We start from the raw sequence: 21,887 nt of genomic DNA on the forward strand, positions 1-21,887 counted from the left end.
TATAAATCTTAAATATAAATTTGATATATAATTTTTGAGAATAAATATAGGATCAGATCGAAATTATTGTAACGAATTTAGGGAAACTCCGCGTATATTACACGTTCTACTAACGTTCGAATCGCTAAATTGTTGAATAAATAATGCAAAATGTCTTTATTAGACTACTTTGAAAATACTTCACAATAACACTTATACTTCGCAACTGATAGCGTGCTTAAATCAAACTGATTACGGACTACTCAGCTTCTGCTGCTTTTATACTCTCTGCCCAAATGCCTAGACGTTTCTTCTTCTAGAATCCTCTACTTGGTCACCAGCCATACGCGCGTTAATTTGTAGTGTGTAACCATATGCGTGTGTATATGTGAGCGAGGTAGTAGCTGATGATGACATGCGTTTGTGAGTATCTCTCTGCTACTTGTATGTATGTGTGTGTACATGATTATTAATTTGTTTACGTACATACAAGTGTGGCAGCTTGCTTTGTTGTTGTTGTGGCTTTATTACTTAGTATCAGATTAGTGATGTGAGTATCACTTAGCGTCACTAATAATCGTCACAATATGTTACTTGTGATATTATCTTAAGAAAGTTTTCAACGCCATTTAGACTCAGAGAAAAGCCCTGTTTTATGTATATATATGGAATAACTTTAATTTCTTCTTTTTTATTCCTTCTAACCATTTTACTAACCAAATATATCAAAATAACGCTTCTTTGATTTCTTTATAGATATGGCGCCAGTCCGAATCCACCAGATGGTGGCGACTCAGTTGTTCTTGCCCTACTCGAAAAATTAACAGAGAACGGACGTAATTACGTTTTACAAAATGTTTCGTGCTTGCAAATTTTACTACGCAATATGCCAATGATTGAGATGCCATGTAAGGTGAGTAGCAACTACACAAGCACACAAACATACAATCCGTTTGGCCAAAGCTTAAAATTATAAAACACTAATATCGAGGTTTATCTTCATAATGGCGGCTCCTGTAGGTTGTCGATAGGAAGTTTGCCAACCATATAAAGGACCTTAGATTTATATGCTTATGACATTACAAATAACATAACGAAAATGTAAGTTGGTTGATCTAGAGCTCATTCCGCGGCTCTTTTTCAATAAGAAGTGGGATGTATGTACATGGAAATATGAATGTATTCGAAAAAAAAGCTATCAACAAAATGGGAGTTACGCCTTTAGTTTTGATACATTTATATGCATGTATGTAGTGTATCGTGCGAATTGATTGAAATTTAGTATAGGGGTTCTTCTGTGACTGATTCTATATTTGAGAAACTTTTTTTTCCGGCAAGTGGACCAGGGGCCGACTTATTCCAAAAAATCTTTTTTGTGGCGTGGTTCACGTGAAATCCTGTACATGGGTTTATCTTTGACAAACATATGATTTGAGAAACTTTTCATTCCGCGAAGTGAACCAAGGACCAACCTCTTCTATAAAAAATAGTGTATATTGCGATTTGCTTGAAATTTGGTTTAGGGGTACTTCCGTGACCAACTAATTTTTTTTTTTAATTTTCATTCCAGAAAGTGGACCAGTGACCGAACTATTCTACATAAAATAATGTATAGTGTGATATGATATATGGGCACTTCCTGATCGATTGCATTGTTCGAGTTGCCTAATATTTGGTATATGGGTAGCATTTTGCCTGGTGAAGTTTTTGGATCACGTTTTTTCCGGGAAGTGGATCAGGGACTAGTCTATTCCAATAAATTCTATTCACGGTTAGATTTGCCTGATATTTGGTAGTTAGGTAGCTTCTATCGTAAGTCGCTTATAGCTGAAATTCCGACTCAGAAATTACCGGAAGATGCTATGGTCGTGGACATACTTTAAAAATAATAAAATTTAAAAAATTCGCGAATTTATATATAATGTAAGGAAATAAAAAAGTATTCGTGTGAACTAAGCGGGGATGTAAGAAAACATTTATTTGAAACAATTTTTCAATTTAATACATCGTTTACAAACGACGATGGTTACTGGAACATGTTTCTGAATTTCATTTCCTCTTCAGCTAGCTTCTCGGGAGCTGAGTATAGAACTCGAAATCTCCAAGAGCTTAGTAACATTAGGTTTATAGCATTGCTTTTATAAGCAGTAATTCCGCTGTTCACTAAATCGTTGTTGGCTAACTAAGCATCATCTAAGAGGTCGCCTTGTATGAGGTGCTGTGAAGGAGAAGAGGGCGCAAAAGGCCTATGGTCACACAGAAACCCTCTATCCTTCTATGAACTTTTCTGGTGAGTGGTACTAGGCAATGCTAAGGGAATTTAAATGGCGTTAACGCTTGTTGGTAAGAGCTGACCTTTTATCCTAACACTGAAAGGAATACTTCAATAAGGATTCGAAACACGTAATATAAGCTTATAAATCATAAGCGTTTCACTATCTTAACCAACCTCGACTTCATCGATAAAGGTGAGGGAGTTGCATAAATTGGGGCAAAAGTCTGTTGAAACTTTTAATGGATGATAGCAAGCTGAAAGCAAGAGAGTGTCGATTTAGCGAGGAGGTTGACCAAGTTGATCGTAAACACCTCCGAGCAATATATCAGGGAACGCATCTTTTACTAAAATAATACTCGTTATTAATATTTTGTTCATGAAAAGAACCTCAATCTTTATTTGAGCTGAATTGATTTAAGTATATTCCCTCTTCTCTCTATTTTTTCCAGCCAATCATCTATAGTACTCGACGTGAGATATTTTTCAAAAAATATGGCCGCCTTTTAATTGATCGCATTATCACAAAGGAGCAGGTGTATGGTGTTGTCTCCTTGCGGCATTTGTGTCGGTAGGTATGCATATATGTATGTACATACGTATAACAAGAATTTGCGTCAGCGATAATAACAAATAATGGACACTGTGGACTTGATATAACCAAGCCATAGCTTATAAGTGTGTCAACAATTTCATATTGAAGATTTATCGGCATCTGTTTCATGATGAAGCCGATGTGGCGACAATAACCAATAACCAGCCTTTAACTTTTCGACAAAATCGAAAAATTTTGATGACAAATACTTTTTTCAATAACTATATTATTTTCTAGATACCTTTTTATAACATATCGATTAAATTACGGTAAATAGCCGATAACTTTTCGCAAACAAACCATTATTGTTGTTGTTGTTGTAGCGATAAAAATACTCGCCGAAAGTTTTAGAGAGTGTTCTTGATGTTGATGATCCTTTGTCGGATATAGATACGGTAAGTTCTGGTAACAAGCACCATTAATGTACAAGCGCGAGCGATTTAATATGACCACATTGAACCTTCTAGGCTATCCCGCCTACCACCTCCTAGTTCCATAGGGAAGTTGTGGTCACCAGAGCATCGGCTGCTAAATAAACAGGATTCGCAACGGGAAGATGAGGTTGGTAATTGGGTTGGAGAAGTTATGAATTGGCTGACAACCCCTTGAAATGGCTGCTTTACACAGCCACTTTGAGTATTTTAATCGTCTCTTACGAAAGCGCCCTAACGCACTGGGGTAATTATCTATACATATAAAATAGGATGTATGTATGTTTGTATGTTTGTTTGAGGCTTATGGACTACGAAACTACCACCCCGATTTTATTCAAATTTTCAGGATAACTTAGTAGGAATTCGGAGAGTGTTTGTGACAAAAAGTTTTTTTTCGGGGAAGTGGACCAGGGACCGATTTATTCTAAACTATCGTATATATGGCTCGCTTTGCCTGAAATTTGGTATGTAGGTAGCGTTATATCTAGAATAAAATGTCGGGTGTCTTCCGGGAAGTGGACCAGGATACATATTGGTGACTAGGGTCTCGAGATATAGGACAAAAAGTGGACCCGGGTACCCATAGAATGTGTTTATAAAATATGGATATCAAATGAAAGCTGCTGATGAGTGCTTTAGTACAGGGTAGTTTACATACCTATTGGTGATAAGGGTCTCGAGATATAAGCCAAAACGTGGACCCGTGCACCCCTAGAATGTGTTTATACAATATGGATATCAGATGAAAGCTGTTGATGAGTGATTTAGTACAGGGTAGTTTTCATACCTATTTGTGACTAGGGTCTCGAGATATAGGCCAAAACGTGGACCCGGGTACCCCTAGAATGTGTTTATACAATATGGATATCAAATGAAACCTGTTGATGAGTGCTTCAATACAGGGTAGTTTTCATACCTATTGGTGAGAATATCTCGAGATATAGGCCAAAATGTGGATCAGGGCAACACTAGGATGTGTTTTTACATTATGGATAGCAAATTGAAGCTGTTGATGTGTGCTTTACTACAGATAATTTTTTATACCACTGGGTGTCTTGGGTCTCGAGATATAGGCCAAAACGTGGACCCGGGTACCCCTAGAATGTGTGTATATTTTGGATATCAAATGAAAGGTGTTGCTGGGAGCTTTTAAGTAATTTTCATTGTGATATTCGATTTAGGCGCATCAACCTGGCAAAACTGATAAATGTGCATGCGAAGCCGAAATAAAGACATGAATTAATAATACCCACATACTTATTTACATACGTCCTATTCGATTTGCTTGAAATTTGGTATATACATTTGCCTATATTAGTATTTACGATGCTTTTTTCCCGGAAGTAGATCAGAGACGGACTGGGACTGGGATTAGGACTGGGACTGAGACTGAGACTCGGAGTGGGACTGGGACTGAGACTCGGAATGGGACTGGAACAAAACACATACCACCCTGTGGGACTGGCAATAAGATATGAAGAAGAATGAGAAAACCTTGAGAGAAGAGATAAGAATGAGACGAAGATGGAGATAGATGAAGCGAAAAATACGGAGGAAAGAGTGAATACAAAGATTAGAAAAAAGTGAAGAGGGGCGAGGGCAGAGTTAGACGGAAAAACCTTATTAAAATATATGCAGATATACCAAATTTAGGGCAGAACAACGTCTGCCGGGTCTGCTAGTTATTATTATTTGGCCTGGAAGCACTGCGACCTTTGTGCAGATCTATTTTGCATGAATTTTCAACCTAATTTTGTATGTGAAGGCTTTTTATGTATCTAAGTACCACCTCAGGCTTTTTACTCGATATAACATGGGGATTAAGAGTCACACCACCCAGATGAGAGAGTCTCTGCCTTGCCAGAGCGGTACATTCGCAGAGAATGTGAAGCGGCGTTTCATCATCCAACTCACAGAAACGATAAATTTGGGTATCGGATAGATTTAATTTACTTAGATGATATCGTAGACCGCAGTGTCCCGTATAGTACCAAGTGAGATTTCCTAGGTCCTCCCTGATTAGATGAATGAGTTTGGCTGATATTTTCGTTGCCGGAAATATAAAAAATTTGGCCTGTCTTTGCCCTGGGCAGTCAATCCAGTGACGTATGACTTGTTTTGTTTCCCAATTACTCACGGTTTCCCTGGTGTGTGCTTTTGTGAGTCCGCAAAAGGGATCTTGACCAGCGCCCGTTCTTCCGTCATTGAAATTCGATCTGTCCGTGAACCAGAATTCTGAGTCAGGGTCATTGTAATGATTCTCTGTTTCCTAGTGTGTCCTGTCCACAATGGACACTTCAGAGTTCCGTGCGATTTTGAGCTTCACTGCGGTAATTAGAAAATATGTCCGTAGACTCTCTCAGTATTAGACTTAGGTATGTTGGGTATGATTTTTCGTATATTTTCGACACAGGCTACTGTGCGTGTGTATATATATACTTGTAAAAAGTTATCTATGCAAATGCATATGTATAAACGCACGTTAATATGCATTTTCTGATTATATACTTATTTACATATGCACCTACACAAGAAATCGTATAACTGCATAGCAAGTTGAAATACAGCCCTGCAAAAAATGCGATTAGTCTAGGATGAGTCATAAAGGAGTGCGCGACTAATGCCAGTTTTGATCTCTATGTGTTTGAATATGTCCTATGAAAAGACTAATTGTACTCGAACGGGAACGATAGGACAAAACCCCTTTTGTACACATTTGGGAACGAATGAAGACTAATCTCTTTTCTCATCAAAAAGTGTTAGTTTTCATATGGTAACAGGTTTTGCACATTTTAAACGCAATATTAAAACTTGCAAGAAATTGTTAGATACATCTATGTAAAAAATTATTAAGCAGCCAACTCGTCCCAAGAGATATGGGTCGACGGTAATGGAACATATGGTCGAAGTCATTTAGTTTCGGTATAGGGCACTGAAGTTTTCTTAAGTAATTCGAATCAATCACCTATAATCTTTTTTATTTAACTCACTTCGTTTTTATATGTTTCTTAAAATAGGATACATAAATTTCAACCTGACTAGTCGCAACTGTACCCGAAAGGCACTAGGTAAATTATGCCTCAATGTAGTCAAAGGCGATCAATCGGAGGCCGATCTATTTGGGGATTAGTCGCACTATTTTTTGCAGGGAGTCTATAACCAAGCAACGCTAATGAAATTTCTTCATCGTCTTCGAACTTAATAAAAACAAAAAGAGCAAACTACTGAAGCCATTTAACTATATTTTATATCAAAGAAAATTGTTTAGTCTTCTTTTTATTATAATTAGCCATCTAGAAAATTTTCGATAAATAATCACTCAGAGGTGATGCTACTAAATGGAAAATAAGTACTACTAAAATAAATAATAAGAAAGCACTGAAGCGGGATCATGATTATCTTTGTTAACATATGTACATATGTATGCCAAGTTTCTTGAGTAAGGGGAACTCTAGCGAAAGTCAATTAACATAAATAAGCGCTCTAAATATTGACGAACAGCATAAGAAGCTGATAAGTCATAATCATAAAAGAAATGTAGTGCATTGAACTTTGAAACTAATTAAGCCCCATAATTGATCTAATAAAAGAGATAATGAGGTTGCTTGACAACTTAGGAAAGGCTTAGTTTGCGATTTGCTAAAATTGCCGGAAATGTTCGCTGTCACATATTTTACGACTCACGAAAAATGAAATTTGTAAGAAATTAGGTTATAAGATAACAAACAAAATATTTATTTGGGGACAAAGAAATGAGTTTCTGAATCAGTTGAGCAAACTTAAATAAGTTTCCATCGTTCAATGTTAGCAACATATTTTAATTGTGATTTAAGCAACACGCCTTTTCTTCTAGCAATGTTTTTTATACTCAGCGTAATTTGAACTCAGACACCAAATTCGGTATACGGGCTTAACTAGATCCAGTGACCAAAATCTGACTATAACCACGCTCACTTTTTCCATATCGAAAATTTTGAAAAATGGAAAAAATTAGATAATTCAAAAACGAATACCGCGAAGTTAGTGAAATTTGGTAGGTGGATTGGTTTTATAATGCAAAACATATATTCCAAAATTTTTTTAAATATTGGCATGGCACCACTCACATTTATAAGAAGACAATTTGGAAACACGCCGTAAATCAAAAGCCGTCAAATATATGTATTACGATGAAATGTTGCAGAGACACCATCCTTACAAAATTATATAGACAGATTGAAGGTAATCAAAATCGGTTATAGACCACGCCCACTTTTATATAAAAAATTTTTAAAATGGTCGTGGATGAATACAATAAGCTATATCTTTGCAGAAAAGCGTTATATCAGTGGAGTTTCATTTCTAAAGTGAAATTATAACAAGAAAAAGCCAAAAATTCAAATTTTTCAAAATGGTAGTGGCACCGCCCGTTTTTTGAACAAGCAATTTTCTTTGTTTCGGGAGCCATAACTCGAAGAAAAATTTACGAATCTTGTTAAGATTGGGTGCATACATTTTCCTTATAGCAGAAAATATATCTAGTAAAACTGGATGGAATCTGTTAAAGACCACGCCCACTTTTAGGTATAAAGGATGTTTAAAAGGTCGTAACTGATAGTAATAAACTATATCACGATGGGTATATAATGCTCGGTTGTTCCCGAAATAAGACACTTGTTTATTGTGTATTTGTATTTTCATGCCATAATTAGCGAAAACAAGTAAAAAGCCACTAAATTGTTCAATTAAAATATGACATTAAAAAGCTTTTAAAATGTCGTTTGTTTTGCATATTGCTGTGTTAACTAATATTAAAGGTAAACTTATTTTGCATAAAGTTAAAAATAACAGACATCCTTAGATGAAACTAATAGAGGGATTGTGAATCGTTCACATACGTTGAGAAATATGAGTTAAAATGCTTTGCAAACAAATGGCAATTTCTATGCATTTACTAGCAGATACGTTACACAAAGTGCAGTAGATAGAATACTATTAGTAAATTTGCTTGGTTTTATGGACCTCCAAAAGAGTTTTGGATTTGATATTATACCCATTTCTTATACAGATTTTTTATCACAAAGTTATCAGTTTGTTATCGAAAATTTGTTGAATTTTTTAGCGTGTTATTGCAAATACCTATAAAAGTTCACATCTGTCTATAAGACACCAGTAAAAAGCCGATGAGTCTGCGAAAACAAGCAAGCAATCACCCCTATTATGGTTGTTAATATCAACTATCACTTCATATCGTCACCGACATCACGTCGTATCGACATCAACGTCACGTGAATTATTAAAATAACAAAGGTGATCGAAGAGTAAAGATGTTGCAGGGACGAAATATAGTGTGAAGCAAAGTTAACAAAATTCTAGTAGGTCATATTCACCACTTACCACAGCAGAATTTGTTAAACTACCACTGTCTGTATTTGTTATTTAACAATTATTTGTACACTTTTTATTCAGCTAATCTGTTCCGAATTTACATTTTTACACTCAAAAACTGCAATCAGTGTGTTTTGTGTGCTTAAATTATGTTAAAACTTGTGTTAAAGTTTGTGGTGTGGTGGAAGTGACCTACTACGAATTTTCTTACGCTTCGCTGCTTTCCACCGAAGTTTGAGCCTGTAATATCTTTACTCTTCGATCAGTCTTTGAAAATAATATATTGACGTTGATGTGTTAGCGATAATTTTATAGAAAGAGTATAATCCCAATACTTTTGACAGTTGTTTGCTTAAAATTTGTTCTGTGGTTATTTGGTGCTAGGTTTAAAATTTTTAATTTAAATGTGAACGATGAAATGATGAGGGGAGCAAGTAGATGTTGATTCTTAAAAGAAAAGAGATGATCCAAAGACCTGATATATTTAATTTGCCAGATACGAAGTACTATAGTTAAAAATTTGTATTAGTGTATACTTCATAATTACGCGAAAAATATAAAGAATTCGTTTTTGAACTTTGGTGAAGATATTAATAGATGATAGATAGCCTTTCCCATTAATGAAAAATTTAGATCAATTGGGTAGTTGTATACATTGGTTCGCAATTTGCTAAAAACCGTCAAAAACTATTGGAAGAATTGTCAAAAGACTTGTTATGACTTCGGTATCAAAAATACGAAAGCGGAAAAGAAATGATTTTTCTTCTATCAAATGATATTTAGAAACAACCGTACAAGACATGAAAATTTGCAAGGGTTTTTGGAAACATCTTTTGAAAGGATCAACATTTCTTTTTCGCCGTTTTCGTATTATTGATACCGAGGCAAAATCCATCTTTCAACACCTCTCCCGACGTTTATGGTCGCGTTTTAGCAGTTACGAACTAAAGTAAACAACTACCACCAATTGATAGATGTTTGCTACAATGTAATCAATTAACTGCGTCACCTATTTAATTTATTTTAGATTTTTTGATTAATTTCGACTAGGTAAGGCCGCATTTTCATATGTTCAGGAGCAAAAAACATCCGTCTATGAATATAGAAAACCGCTCAACATTTATTTCAAATAAAATGAAATTAGCAGCAATATTTCGTTTTTTGGCCCAAGCTTCATACCATTTAAGTGTTGGTAATGATTTCAATTTGATCTTATCACAGAACGATATATTTTCTTTCAAAATCTAAAAGCATTAGTAAGTGTAATGCGTAGTATCCGAACTTAAGTTGTACAAACAAATTTAAAATATCAATATTAATGTCCTTGACTGAGTTTACTAGCAGTCAAATCCTTGTAATTGCCTGCGTCCTAATGTTAAAATATGTCAAAACAAACAAAAGTTTAAAATTTAAGACATCTAGCTTAAATTCAAATCTCAAACGAAAGCCGCTAAGCTTTAATTTTGTAACGTTATCTGGTCCCCAGAGGCGCTAGTTCAACAACAAAAGTTGTCATAATTAAGTCTGTTTGCATAATTAGAAATTGCCAGATTGTAAAAGCTGTTGCTGGATATTCATATTTCTAAAATACCCCTGACTACAATAGATGGAATATAATGAAGGCACTGCATAGTACTACTTGAGAACATCATATTATTTATTATATTGTTCGTTAACACAATAATTAGAAACACTTAAAGGAAGAAATATGTGGCCCCAAACCAAACCAAATTTGCAGGGGACCAGAAGCACTTTAATCATTATACTGTGCACATGTTTGAAGAAATTATTAATATCTAATTAGAATCAGCTTAAGATATGTCTTACCTTATGCTTCACATTTCTAGTAGGCAAGTAATTTTAGCGGTTTCTTTAGCTAGGACTGACGCTAATTTTGAGGTGGCCCAAGGTGTGTAATGTCGTGTAGAAAAACTGGAAGACAGCCATACAAAGCTATCTTTCTTACCCGGGGTTAAAGTGAAACCACAGTAGAGAAAATTTTACTAGGAACAAAACGTTTAGGCCTTCTCGCGATGTGCTTCATCGGTTCAAACGATATGAAGTAGTTACTGTTTGACTATAGGGTTATTATCGATGGTGAATTATTATCGTCGAGCTATCGGATTGTTATTGCCCAGTCATCGGCTTCTTATTGTTTTCGGCTTGCTATAGCTTATTAATGGACCATCGTTTTCATATTAAAATTTGTCGGTCTCTTTTTGATAACAAATCTGTGAATAGCTTACAACGATAACACGCCTCCAATAAACTAATAACACTCCGATAGAAATTGTTAACTTTTCTATAACGAATCGATAACACGCAAAAATAGAGAATTTTTTGATAAAATATCTTATATCGAATATTAGAGATTTCGACACATCACAATGTTGGTATTGGAGTATCCTCATTATATCAAACAGTCAGGCAGCATTAGGTGCTCTGCAGTCGTACACACTACTTCTAAGCCAGTGGATAAATGCTTTGAGGTCCTGCACAGGCAAACTACCCAGCCGAGTAGAGTGCTTTAGCTGTATTACATCATTCAGAGCCTTACTGACGACTCACAAAGCCTCTCACTAGGAAAACTATAAGTAACTAGAAAGCAAAGCAGTACAGAGAACACAGGATTGACTGCCCAGATCAAAGACAGACCAAATTGTTTATATTACCAGCAACGAGAATATCAGCAAAATTCATTTATCTAAGCAGAAGAGAACCTATGAACGTTCATTTGGTGCTATACGGAGTTCTGTTGTCTATGTTATTACTTAATTATATTAAATCTATTCGATACACAAATTTGTCACTTTTGAGAGCTGGGGATTAAAACGCCTATCGAGGTGACGTGACCTTTATTCGGTATTGATATGGAGTAAAAAGCATGAATGGGTATTTAAATAAATTAAAAGCATCAACCTGTAGTAAAAGGCTAAAAGGTCAACGACAATAAATCTAAATAAAGGTCTCAGTAAATAGAGGCCTAATAATAAAAATGCCGCGGGTAAATAAATGCTACAAAAGAACAATCGCAATGTTAGCAGATGAAATAGCAGGCAGCTATACGCATGCACACAGCACGAAAGAGCGCATTTGAAATTACAAAAACTTCAGGGACGAGAAGTGAAAAAGTTCGACCCTTGGAGAAAAGTAATAACAAACCAACTGCGCAGTATGAAATCAGCGCAATGTAAGTACGGAGTAATCGATCAGTTAAATTCTAACACGTTGTAAGTGAAATACGTGAAAAATTGGAATGGTGTGAACATAATATTTGGGTATGTACCCTGCTGTTCTACAAGTGACAAAAAGAGCACTTTCTCATGGCTATATTACTTACTTACTTAATTGGCGCTTAACCGTCCAAACGGTTATGGCCATCCAGCATGGTGCTCCAGTCGCTCCTTCGCTCCGCCAACCGGCGCCTATTGGTCACAAGGGAGCTTAAATCGTTTTGCACCTGGTCCTTCCAACGGAGTGGGGGCCGCCCTCTACCTCTGCTTCCATAGGCAGGTTCCGATAGAAACACTTTCTTGGCCGGAGCATCATCTTTCATTCGCATAACATGACCTAGCCAGCGCAGCCGCTGCGTTTTAATTCGCTGGACTATGTTGATGTCTGCGTATAGCTCATACAGCCCATCATTAAATCTTCTTCGATACCCGCCATCTCCAATGCGTAGAGGTGGAAATATTTTTCGAAGAACTTTTCTCTCGAACACTCCCAAAGCCGCTTCATCTGCTGTTGTCATGGTCTATGCTTCTGCCCCGTATAGCAGGACGGGTACGATAAGTGACTTGTAGAGTATGATTTTCGTTCGATCAGAGAGGACTCTAGTTTACAATTGCCTACCTAGTCCAAAGTAGCATTTATTGGCAAGATTGATTATTCGCTGGATTTCAGTGCGAAGAAAAGTATTACTAGATGAAACGTGTTCCTGGAGCTGTTCACACTTAATAACTACTTCAGCCTCTTGGCATCTTCCCAAAATAGCTCCTGTGGTCAATTTGAATTGTGACTTGAACTCACTGAGTACTCTTACTGGATTACGTCCATCTTGTTTTGCCATAGCCAGGGTTTTTCCTACAAGTATGTTCGATGTTGATTTGTTTGCTGCCTCGACAACCCACAATTTGTTTGTCCCACAATCGCCATCAACCTTTGCTGAGATGACGGCTTCTGATTTTGGTGGTATTTGCTGACTCTCTTCCACCAGCACTCGCTTACTGCTGTAGTCTCTCTCGTAGCCGAAATTAAGGGGCACATACATGTTCTTATATCGCACCGTCTTGCTTTGGATGTCGATATTGATGTTGGTCTATTAAGATGTCCACTCCAATTATGATTTCATCAAAAATCTCTGCCACTATAAAATTGTGTACTACCGTGACGTTCCGTGGTGTCTTCTCCAGTGGCTGTACGTACTCTTGCTCCATGCCCTATTAACATGTCGATTATCAAGTTCATTCGATGGATATTTCTCAAAGGCGTTTAGCTTACAACGTTGGGGATCTTGTGAAAAAGTATACCCAAAAGTCTGCAGTGTTTTGCGGAACGCCCTTGCTGTATGAGAAGGGATCTGATATATCTCAAGGCCTTTAGACGCTACCTCCAATGAAATGCCAATATTTAAAGGACATGTGAAGTGTATAGAACGCGGTTTCCTCTACCGCAATGGGTGTGAGAATTCTTATGTCTAGTGGCAGACAGGCCGAACTGCAGGGTGCTTAAAAGTTCAGTGATTTGAATGATAGCAGAGGGTGTGTAATAATAGAGAATTCTTACTTTACGATGATAAGTTGATCAATTTTCGATAAAAAATTGAAAGCTTTGGATAATAAATCGATAAATTATATATACGTGCAGCGGTTTTGTAACGTTGCGCCTCTCTTAGGGTATAGAACAATATAATGCTCTTCAAAACTAAAGCTATATACAGAGTTTTGTTTCCTCTGCATTGAAAAGCTTTTTCGTATTATATAAACCAGCGTTATTCTAATAAATATAATATTTAATTAGTTATTGAGTTAGTAATGAAAACCCCTAACCGCCTATCCATTGTGTAAATATTTACAACTAAGTTTTAAAGAGAAAAAAATATAGAGCATTCATAAGCTAAGTAAATAAGTTTTTTCCACTTTTATGTACTATTTTGTATTTGTGCCATACCTCTTTCATATTTTCTTTCATTGCTAGGCTTTTGTTTTTTTTATTGCATGCCGATGGCCGCTCCCTATACAACCTTCACCCGAGTTATTCCCCCGAGGTAGGAGTGGTGAAGAGGAATTATCTGGGGCATGGGACCGGTTAACTTGTTCACGGATGGGTCGAAGTTGGACGGAAAGGCTGGCGGGGGGGGGGGGGGGGTCTTTTGTCAAGAGCTAAATGTAAGCCGCAAGTTTAAGTTGGCTGATCACTGCAGTGTATTCCAAGCGGAAGTTGCTGCGATTAAGGATGCGGTGGATGATATGCTACCCAGCGCTACTACGGTTAGCGAATTTAACATCTTCTCTGATAGCCAAGCGGTTATAAAGGCCTTGAGCTCAACTGCAGTGCGATCGAGGGTGGTCTGGGAGTGCCTGACCTCACTTGCGATTGCATCGAATTATTTTACAATAAAGATTATCTGGGTCCCGGGCCATAGTGATATTCCGGGTAACTGTCAAGCGGATCTCTTAGCCCGAATCGGTACAACTGAACCGGATGAAGATGGCTGTAGGGATTTCGGGATCCGTAAGCCACCTGTGGATTGCTCTTCCATAGCTGGGCCTCGAGTCATCTCAGCAAACGTTGGGCGGACACTACGTCTTGCAGGGTATCAAGATCTTTCTGGCCGAAAGTGGATGGCAGGAGGTCTGCTGAAATAATTGGGTTCACTAAGGCTCACCTATCAATGGTCATTGGGGTTTTGAGAGGGCACTGTCCCATGGGTATCCATGCGGTACGTCTCAATATATTGGAAACTCCATCCTGCTGCAGCTGTATGGAGGATGATGAGAACTAGGCGAAAGTATTTCGGTCGTGACTCACTTGGATCTCCCGAGGAGCTATCCAAGGTTGAGATCCAATGATTCTCTAAGTAGTTATATCTACGTCACCGTTAGTTTAGTTTATTATATGTGGTATCACAACGGACCGTCATGTTGTCCAAGTGAGCTTCCCCTATGAGGGAAGCTACCACCCAACCTAACCTAGGCTTTTGTTTTGTTACGGGCTTAAGCTAAATGCAATAAGCTCATTCTTTTGTTTGTTCGAAAAAGAACAGATTTTGAAGCAAACTACAATTTTTTTTGCTTTCAGTCCAGCAACTCTTAAATACATCAGTGACCAGCAAGAAAGAGAAAATTTTTTCTTAACTTATTTAAAAAAAAAATTCATTGTACACAACAGAGTTCTGAAAACTTCATTCTACTTGTTTAGTTCTTGTGTGTAAGCAAAACTTGAACGGGCGGTTGCCAATGCTTCAATACATGAACTAAACTTTTACAAAGCTGTAGTATGTATTTAGTATTTGTTATTTTGATATTAATTACCAACAACATTATTATTAAACTTTATTTTGTTTTCAAATCACAAAGTTTCTTACACACTTCCACTCAATCACTAAATTTCTTGTCAACATGTTGCAGATGCCGCATACGTGATCTGCTGCGCCAAAACTGCCAACTACCCAATGGCATCGATACGTTAAGGCTACCGAGACGCTTGCAACGCTACATTGACTTAATGGAAGAGCTAGAGGGCCCACAGAAAAACGATGATGCCGAGAATAATGCAGCGCTGGAAAAACTTCAGGCAAATGGTGGTGGTGTGCAAAGTGCAAAGAAGCGTGTACATTTTGCTGGCTCTAAAGAAGAGGAGCAATCCTTTGAGGATGTGGTGGTTGAAGTGGGTGTAGAGGTTGTAGACAATTCAGTAATGGAAGAGAACCAAAATAGAGTGATGATGTGTGATTTGGCAGCAATAGCAGAAGAGGCTGCAATGGAAATAGAAAATCTTGAAGAGTTGGAGGAGGAAAACATGGCGCAATTAGAGAATGAAAAACGCAATGACTTGGTGGTTGTGGCTGAAAAGCCGTTAGCAGTTGACATTATCAATCCAGTGCAGGTGCAATTGAGTGCCAAAAATATTGAAAGTAGTAGTAGTTGTTGTAGTGACAGCAGCGATGAGGAAATTGCGATAGAGTATACGAGAAATAACAATAACAAAAACAAAAACGAGTACACTATTCAAAGCAAGGTCAGCGAATGTAGCGAGCGCCAACTAAGCTAACAAATAAAACAATATAAAAAGCTATCGTTATGTACATGCTAATGGCGTTTTCTTTTCTGGAAAAAATGTTACCCTCATGTTGCACTCTTATATTCTAAATGGCTGAACTTGTAGGTAATTGTGCCCTTTTTCGTATTCAAAGGTAAATATTTTCTGAAAGGAAGACACAAATTTACGAGACAGCATAAAACAAAGAACAGCGTTACATTATTTTCAGGCGGAAAAAAGCCATAAGTTTGAATTGTGCGCTAAGCTTATTCGAACATTGCTGAAATCTTAGTTATGCAAGAAGTAAAACTGTAATCATATAAATAAAGTTGGATTTTTTGTTTGAAAGTTTAACTATTTACTGAACAGCAAATAGCCTTTTGGCTGGTTATTCACTTTATTTAACTTAAACAAATTTATAACAACTACCCACCAAAAAATGGTGATGGTTTTAAAATTGCTTTAAAAACAACTATCAAACTGTAAATGTAGAAAATTTTAATAAAAGAAATTATGTTTTCTTTTGAAAATTTTTGCTTACAAGGTTTTGTATGTAAATATTCTCGGAGTGCTCAAACTTAGGGACCAACCGCCCACGTCTTGTGTTATTGGGTGCTATCTTTCGGAGAATTTTGTCAAGATAAAGGTGGCCACATCTCGTAAGCGTCAAGGGTCACTCTTTCGAATACTTTTATCAATCAGTTGGCACTAACATTGTTGTTGGGCGCCGAACCCAATGCATATTGGATCTGTGAGTTATAGAACAAATTGTGGTTAGGCCAAACTTTACAGGTACACAAGTAAATCTAAACACACTCTAAGTTTTGACGTCCCTGCTACCGTTATAGTGTGTATCTAGCCAGTCCAGCTGCAAACGGAAGCTACCTATAAAAGTAAAAAAGACTAAGCCTTATCAATATTATGGCCCCATAAATAATTAGAACCAGACGATATTCTCACAGCCCAACTGCAACGGATTGCCATTAAGCTATTGCTTACAGTCCTATAATAAAGTTGTATTAGGCTCAATTATCTTCACGTGTTATGAAGGAGAGATATTCAAGTAGTTACTGTCCGCAATGCGAAAAAGGCCCTCTGTCTAAGCTGAACGATTTAAGACCCATAGGTTTTTCGCAATTTCCCTCTAAAATTTTGGGTAAACTTCTGGAAGATAGTTTATTTCCCAGAGTCAAATCGAATAAATTAGTTACATCAATGGTAATGGTTTGAATTCCTTGGTATCAAACATTGATAGATCACAATTGGCATTTTTGGATATAGCAGATACCCATAATGATGTCAACTGACGCATGTCTTGTTGGATCTTTCCATAAACAGCTTACATACTTCGAATTGGAGCTGGTTGGCAATACGATCCCTGAAATAGTTGCATCGTTCGGGTTGTTCTGTGTCGAGACCCCACGTTCGTCGCCCCCAAAATTTCTATTAAACCTTTGCGGCTCCCTGCTGTTCACACCGCGGTTCACTCTCAAACGTACCTCCGACAGATTCTAGCAGTGACGCTTCCCAGAAGGCCACATCAACTCTCCACTGTTGCTCGCGCCATATGGCGCCTCCATCTAACACGGCCGCTGCAAATAATCATTACAATCTACGCAGCATGTACAATAGCAATGCCGAGTACTAGCTTTTACCCCCGTACCTCCCCTCCTTTTCCGACACACGTACTCGCATAAGAAGGAGTCTTAGTCCCCCACACCGTGTGTTTCGTATGCCAGCTTAGAATATTTACGAACGCGACATCGGTGCAATGTAGTTCATGCTTTGGCCGATGCCACCTCCTTAGATGCTCTGGGCTTGGAAACGGCAAACGTTCGACCCGTATATTTGTTGCACCTTGCTGAAAAAATACTAGGACCAACTCATCGACACCAGGTACTCCAGCAGCAATCGAACGGCACACTCGAAAAAGTCTATGTCCTTCAAGGCACCTTCACCCATCTCTGATTCCCAGAGTGACGGGGCAGCCGTAAAAAAAAAACAATCCCTAAAATAGAGAAAAGAGGCACCCTCGAAGAAGAGTTAACCAGCTTTTACAAATCATGGAGGTGGTATGAAACCTTAAATAAAGGGTGTTATCAATAATATGCAACTGGAACCCAATATGGCCGAGAGCTCAAATTAGCTGCATCTTTCTCCTTCGTAGTCAAAACACATCATCACATTTTGAGCATAAGCGCATTCATTTTCTTGCGCTAAATTGTAAACGCTGCGCTTTGTTAAGCTTCTGAAAAAAAAAAAAAAAAAAATAAAGGAACACAAAAAATGATGTTAAGCTTAAACTTGCATTCTTAACTCAATCTACAACTAAATCAAGAGCCAAGTGTATAAAAAAGGCTCAACGATTGTTAGTGGATGAAAACTTTTTGAATTGCCTAAACTCGTTTTTTCCATTTTATTTTTTTATTTAATACAATACTTACAACTGTAACCAAGTTGTTGGAATGTCAAGGCAGGAAATGACAATACTTTTAAAGTATTTACCAACGTACACACACATGCATACATATGTATGTATATATGTGTAAGTATGCTCTTGTAGTTAGATAAAACGAAAAAATGGATAAAAATCGTAATTCAATTGAAAACCACACAAAAAGGAAAGATTAAAACTGTATTCTACTCACCGATAAGTTTCTTCGCTGACATTGATACGTCCCGGCACACCTGTGGTCTCTGTACGACTTGTCAGATTCACTGTATTACCAAATAGACAATAACGTGGCACACGATTACCAATCACGCCAGTCACAACTTCGCCTGAATGAATGCCAATTGTCACTTGCTGTGAAAATAGAAAAATTGAAAAAAAGGATAAGAGTAAGAGATTAAAAGTAGCAGAGACTGTATTTATTTAAGCGATATTCGATATATCCTTACAAAGCTACCGCTATAATATTTAATCGAAAAGTTTGGAAAAGAAGATTATATGTGTGTACTATGTAGGAGCGGAGTTGGGCTTAATTAGGACATATGTAAGTAGATACATATAAACTAAACCACATACACATTCAGACATATAAAAAAAAAGGATGAGAAGGATAACTGAAATCAGTAATACTAATTATAGTACACTTAAAATTTTTTAATGGTAAGCTGTACGAGATTCATGCAGACATATACATAGGCCAGCCAATTAGCCTTACAAAGGTAATATACGTAAACCTTATATGTATGTCGCATAAAAAGTCCAGTTACATTTTACCGTTATGCCCTATCGCTGTAAGCGCTCGGCAGTGCTTTCTTAGTTTTATTGGTGAAGAAACAAGTAGTTAATTAGTCAATTATAAGTTCGCGGTTTACTTTAATCGGTGTGAAAAAAACAGTGTGCACAAAACATTTTTCGTAGTCTTACTAATAACTTGTAAAATTGAATGTAATTTTGACGTGGTCTTGTTAATATTGTCAAAATATTGTGGATGAAATTTAAGTTTCATGTGAATTTCAGTTTAAAGTAAAAGGAAAACATGTAGTAAAATATGTTGACGATATTCTCGCAATAGTAAAACGTAAAGACGTTGAATTAATACAAGAAAACTTAAATAGTTATCACAACAAAATAAAATTCACTACTGAGATGGAGAATGACAACAGCATCCCCTATCTGGACGTCAGAATATTTAAAAACCAAAATAATGGAAGTCTGTCCTTTGATTGGTTCACAAAGCCCCTAGCATCTGGTCGTCTTATAAATTTTCATTCTTGCCAACCGATGAAATATAAAATAAATACGGCGAAAAATTTAATAAACAAGGTATTAACCACAAGCGACCAACAATACTGGAACAAAAACCTGCAAAAAATACACGAAATATTAAAAAACAATAGCTATCCACACGCCCTAATTAAAAATCTAACAGAACAAGGAATAAGAGAAACAATCACGACACGAAACGAACCAACAATACGTAAAGAAAATCGAATTAAGCAATATTTCGGTGTAACCTATATTCCCAAACTATCTCAAAACAGCAGCAAAGCAGTAACAAAAAATAACCAAAACATAGCCCTAGCATACAAATCCAACTCCACACTAGCGAATATATTTACGCGAACAAAAAGCCCGATCGACAAACTCGAACAACATAATATAATATATGAAGTAACATGTCAAGGTAAAGAAGATGAAAGCTGCAACAGGGTATACATTGGAACCACGAAACGAACCCTCGGCGTCAGACTAAAAGAGTACGGAAGCGATATAAACAAAAAGAGAAGTGCAACGGCCTTATCACAACACATCACGGCAAGTGGCCACGAAGCTGATCTAGCAAACACAAAGATAATAGACCGCAACAAATATGGGAGAACGCGATACACATTAGAGAGTTTACGAATACTAGAAAAAAGAGAAAATATGGTAAATAAAAAAGAAGACACACAAAACATTGCAGCAGCTTAGCTTTTATGTTTATAATTATAATTTAGTATGACGATGATACCAAACGATGATGGTACTATTTTTTAATTTTTATATCCTAACTAAACATATTGTGTAAGTGTTGTTTCTTCTTGTTTTTAATGTTGTTACACGTAAATTTGTTAATAAGTGTCTTATATAAGGCTTATTATTGTTTTTCACGGTTGTTTATTTTTTGTTGTTTTTTAAATAAATAGATCACCCCTGATGATGCTAGGAAGTCTAGCGAAACGTTGGGTTAGAAAAGTGGAATAAATTATTTTATTTGCACTTCACAGTTAATGGTCAAAAGAGCCTAACTCAAAAAATTTAAATTAATATAAAATTGACCGGAAAACCTCTAAAAAAAGGAAAACTCAAGTCACTGGCTTGAGGATAGGGATATAGAGGCTCTTTTGAACAATATTGACAGCGTTCAAAGTTTTACTTATGAAATAATTGAGGACATTTTTATAGTGACGATAGTTTGCATGGTCCAGATTATTCTCCTGAGTTCGAGAGGAAAATGCTTTTGGAGAGGAATTGACGAAAATCGCAGATCCGCCCTCTTGAGCCTCTGAAAAAAATAAGTAAACCTCCTGCAGAAAAAAAGGCCAGCATCAAAATAACAAGTAGAATTAAACGAAAATAAAGATGTATCTTATGCTCTTATGCTTTTGGGTAATAATGGTCATGTTTCGAGTAACAATCCCGTGCAGCGTATTAGCGAAAAACTATGACTATGAATGTTGTCTATACTTGACCTGCTCACAACACAGATTAAAATATGTCAATAATATATGAATAATTTCCCACAAATTGTTCTATAACCTAGCTTAAGAAACCAAAAACCTAGTATTTTCATTCAATAAAATCAACACTGAAGACAAATAAGTTTTTATTAAATATTTATTTAAAATAACACACGGAAATAGTGTAGTACGTAAAATTTACGCACATTACATACATTATGCTCCGGCCATAAAGGTGTTCTTATCCGATCCCGCCTATCGAAGCAGAGGAAGTGGTAGAAACCGATTTAATACACTTGGTGTGACAAATCGGCGTCAATTAAGCCAGCGCAGAAACGACTGGCGGGCTTGTTAGGAGGCCATAATCATTTAAACGGTTAAGCGCCAATTAAGTAAGTAAGTACACCTTTTTACAGTTTTATAGCGAAGAAGATATTGGAACTACATTGATATGCTTGGTTTAATCTTGTTAGTATTGCATTAGAGTTCCCTTGAAATACTTTACCCTAGATGCTTCAGCGTAACAGAAAGGTTAAGAAAAGTGATATCCAGGAGTGAGAGACTGATATGAAAGCTGAGAGTGAATACAGAATTCTCACGGATTAATGAATACAACCATGAGGTGCTCATTGTAGCCTTATATAATATCCGAGTACGGAACGGGTGGTGGTTGAATTTAAGACTCAAACGGAAAGTGAAAAATTGCTCGAGGTTTAGATCATAGGGTCTCAGAGGCGTATTCGCTGCTTTCTTACACAAATCAGTCTTTTAACTTAATTGAAATTAAAAAAGAGAGGAGCGACGTAAA

General features: G+C 36.8%; 2 protein-coding genes across 4 annotated transcripts in view; one reads left to right on the forward strand and one right to left on the reverse strand.

Moving 5' to 3' along the window:
- Nucleotides 1–15,953, forward strand: part of stops (SOCS domain-containing protein stops) — a 59,415-nt gene extending 43,462 nt beyond the window's left edge. For both annotated transcript variants that reach the window (XM_067761159.1, XM_067761158.1), the window contains 3 exons: nt 736–892; nt 2,704–2,822; nt 15,277–15,953. In XM_067761159.1, coding sequence (XP_067617260.1) covers nt 736–892; nt 2,704–2,822; nt 15,277–15,919 — 919 coding nt within the window. In that variant the 3' untranslated portion in view covers nt 15,920–15,953. The remainder of the gene's footprint in view (nt 1–735; nt 893–2,703; nt 2,823–15,276) is intronic.
- Nucleotides 1–21,887, reverse strand: part of Gycbeta100B (guanylate cyclase soluble subunit beta-1-like) — a 522,131-nt gene that overhangs the window by 97,415 nt on the left and 402,829 nt on the right. For both annotated transcript variants that reach the window (XM_067761157.1, XM_067761156.1), the window contains exon 16: nt 18,556–18,713. In XM_067761157.1, the coding sequence (XP_067617258.1) occupies nt 18,556–18,713 (158 nt within the window). The remainder of the gene's footprint in view (nt 1–18,555; nt 18,714–21,887) is intronic.

The sequence above is a fragment of the Eurosta solidaginis genome, chromosome 1 (assembly GCF_040869045.1).
Source record: "Eurosta solidaginis isolate ZX-2024a chromosome 1, ASM4086904v1, whole genome shotgun sequence".
Taxonomy (NCBI): Eukaryota; Metazoa; Arthropoda; class Insecta; order Diptera; family Tephritidae; genus Eurosta; species Eurosta solidaginis.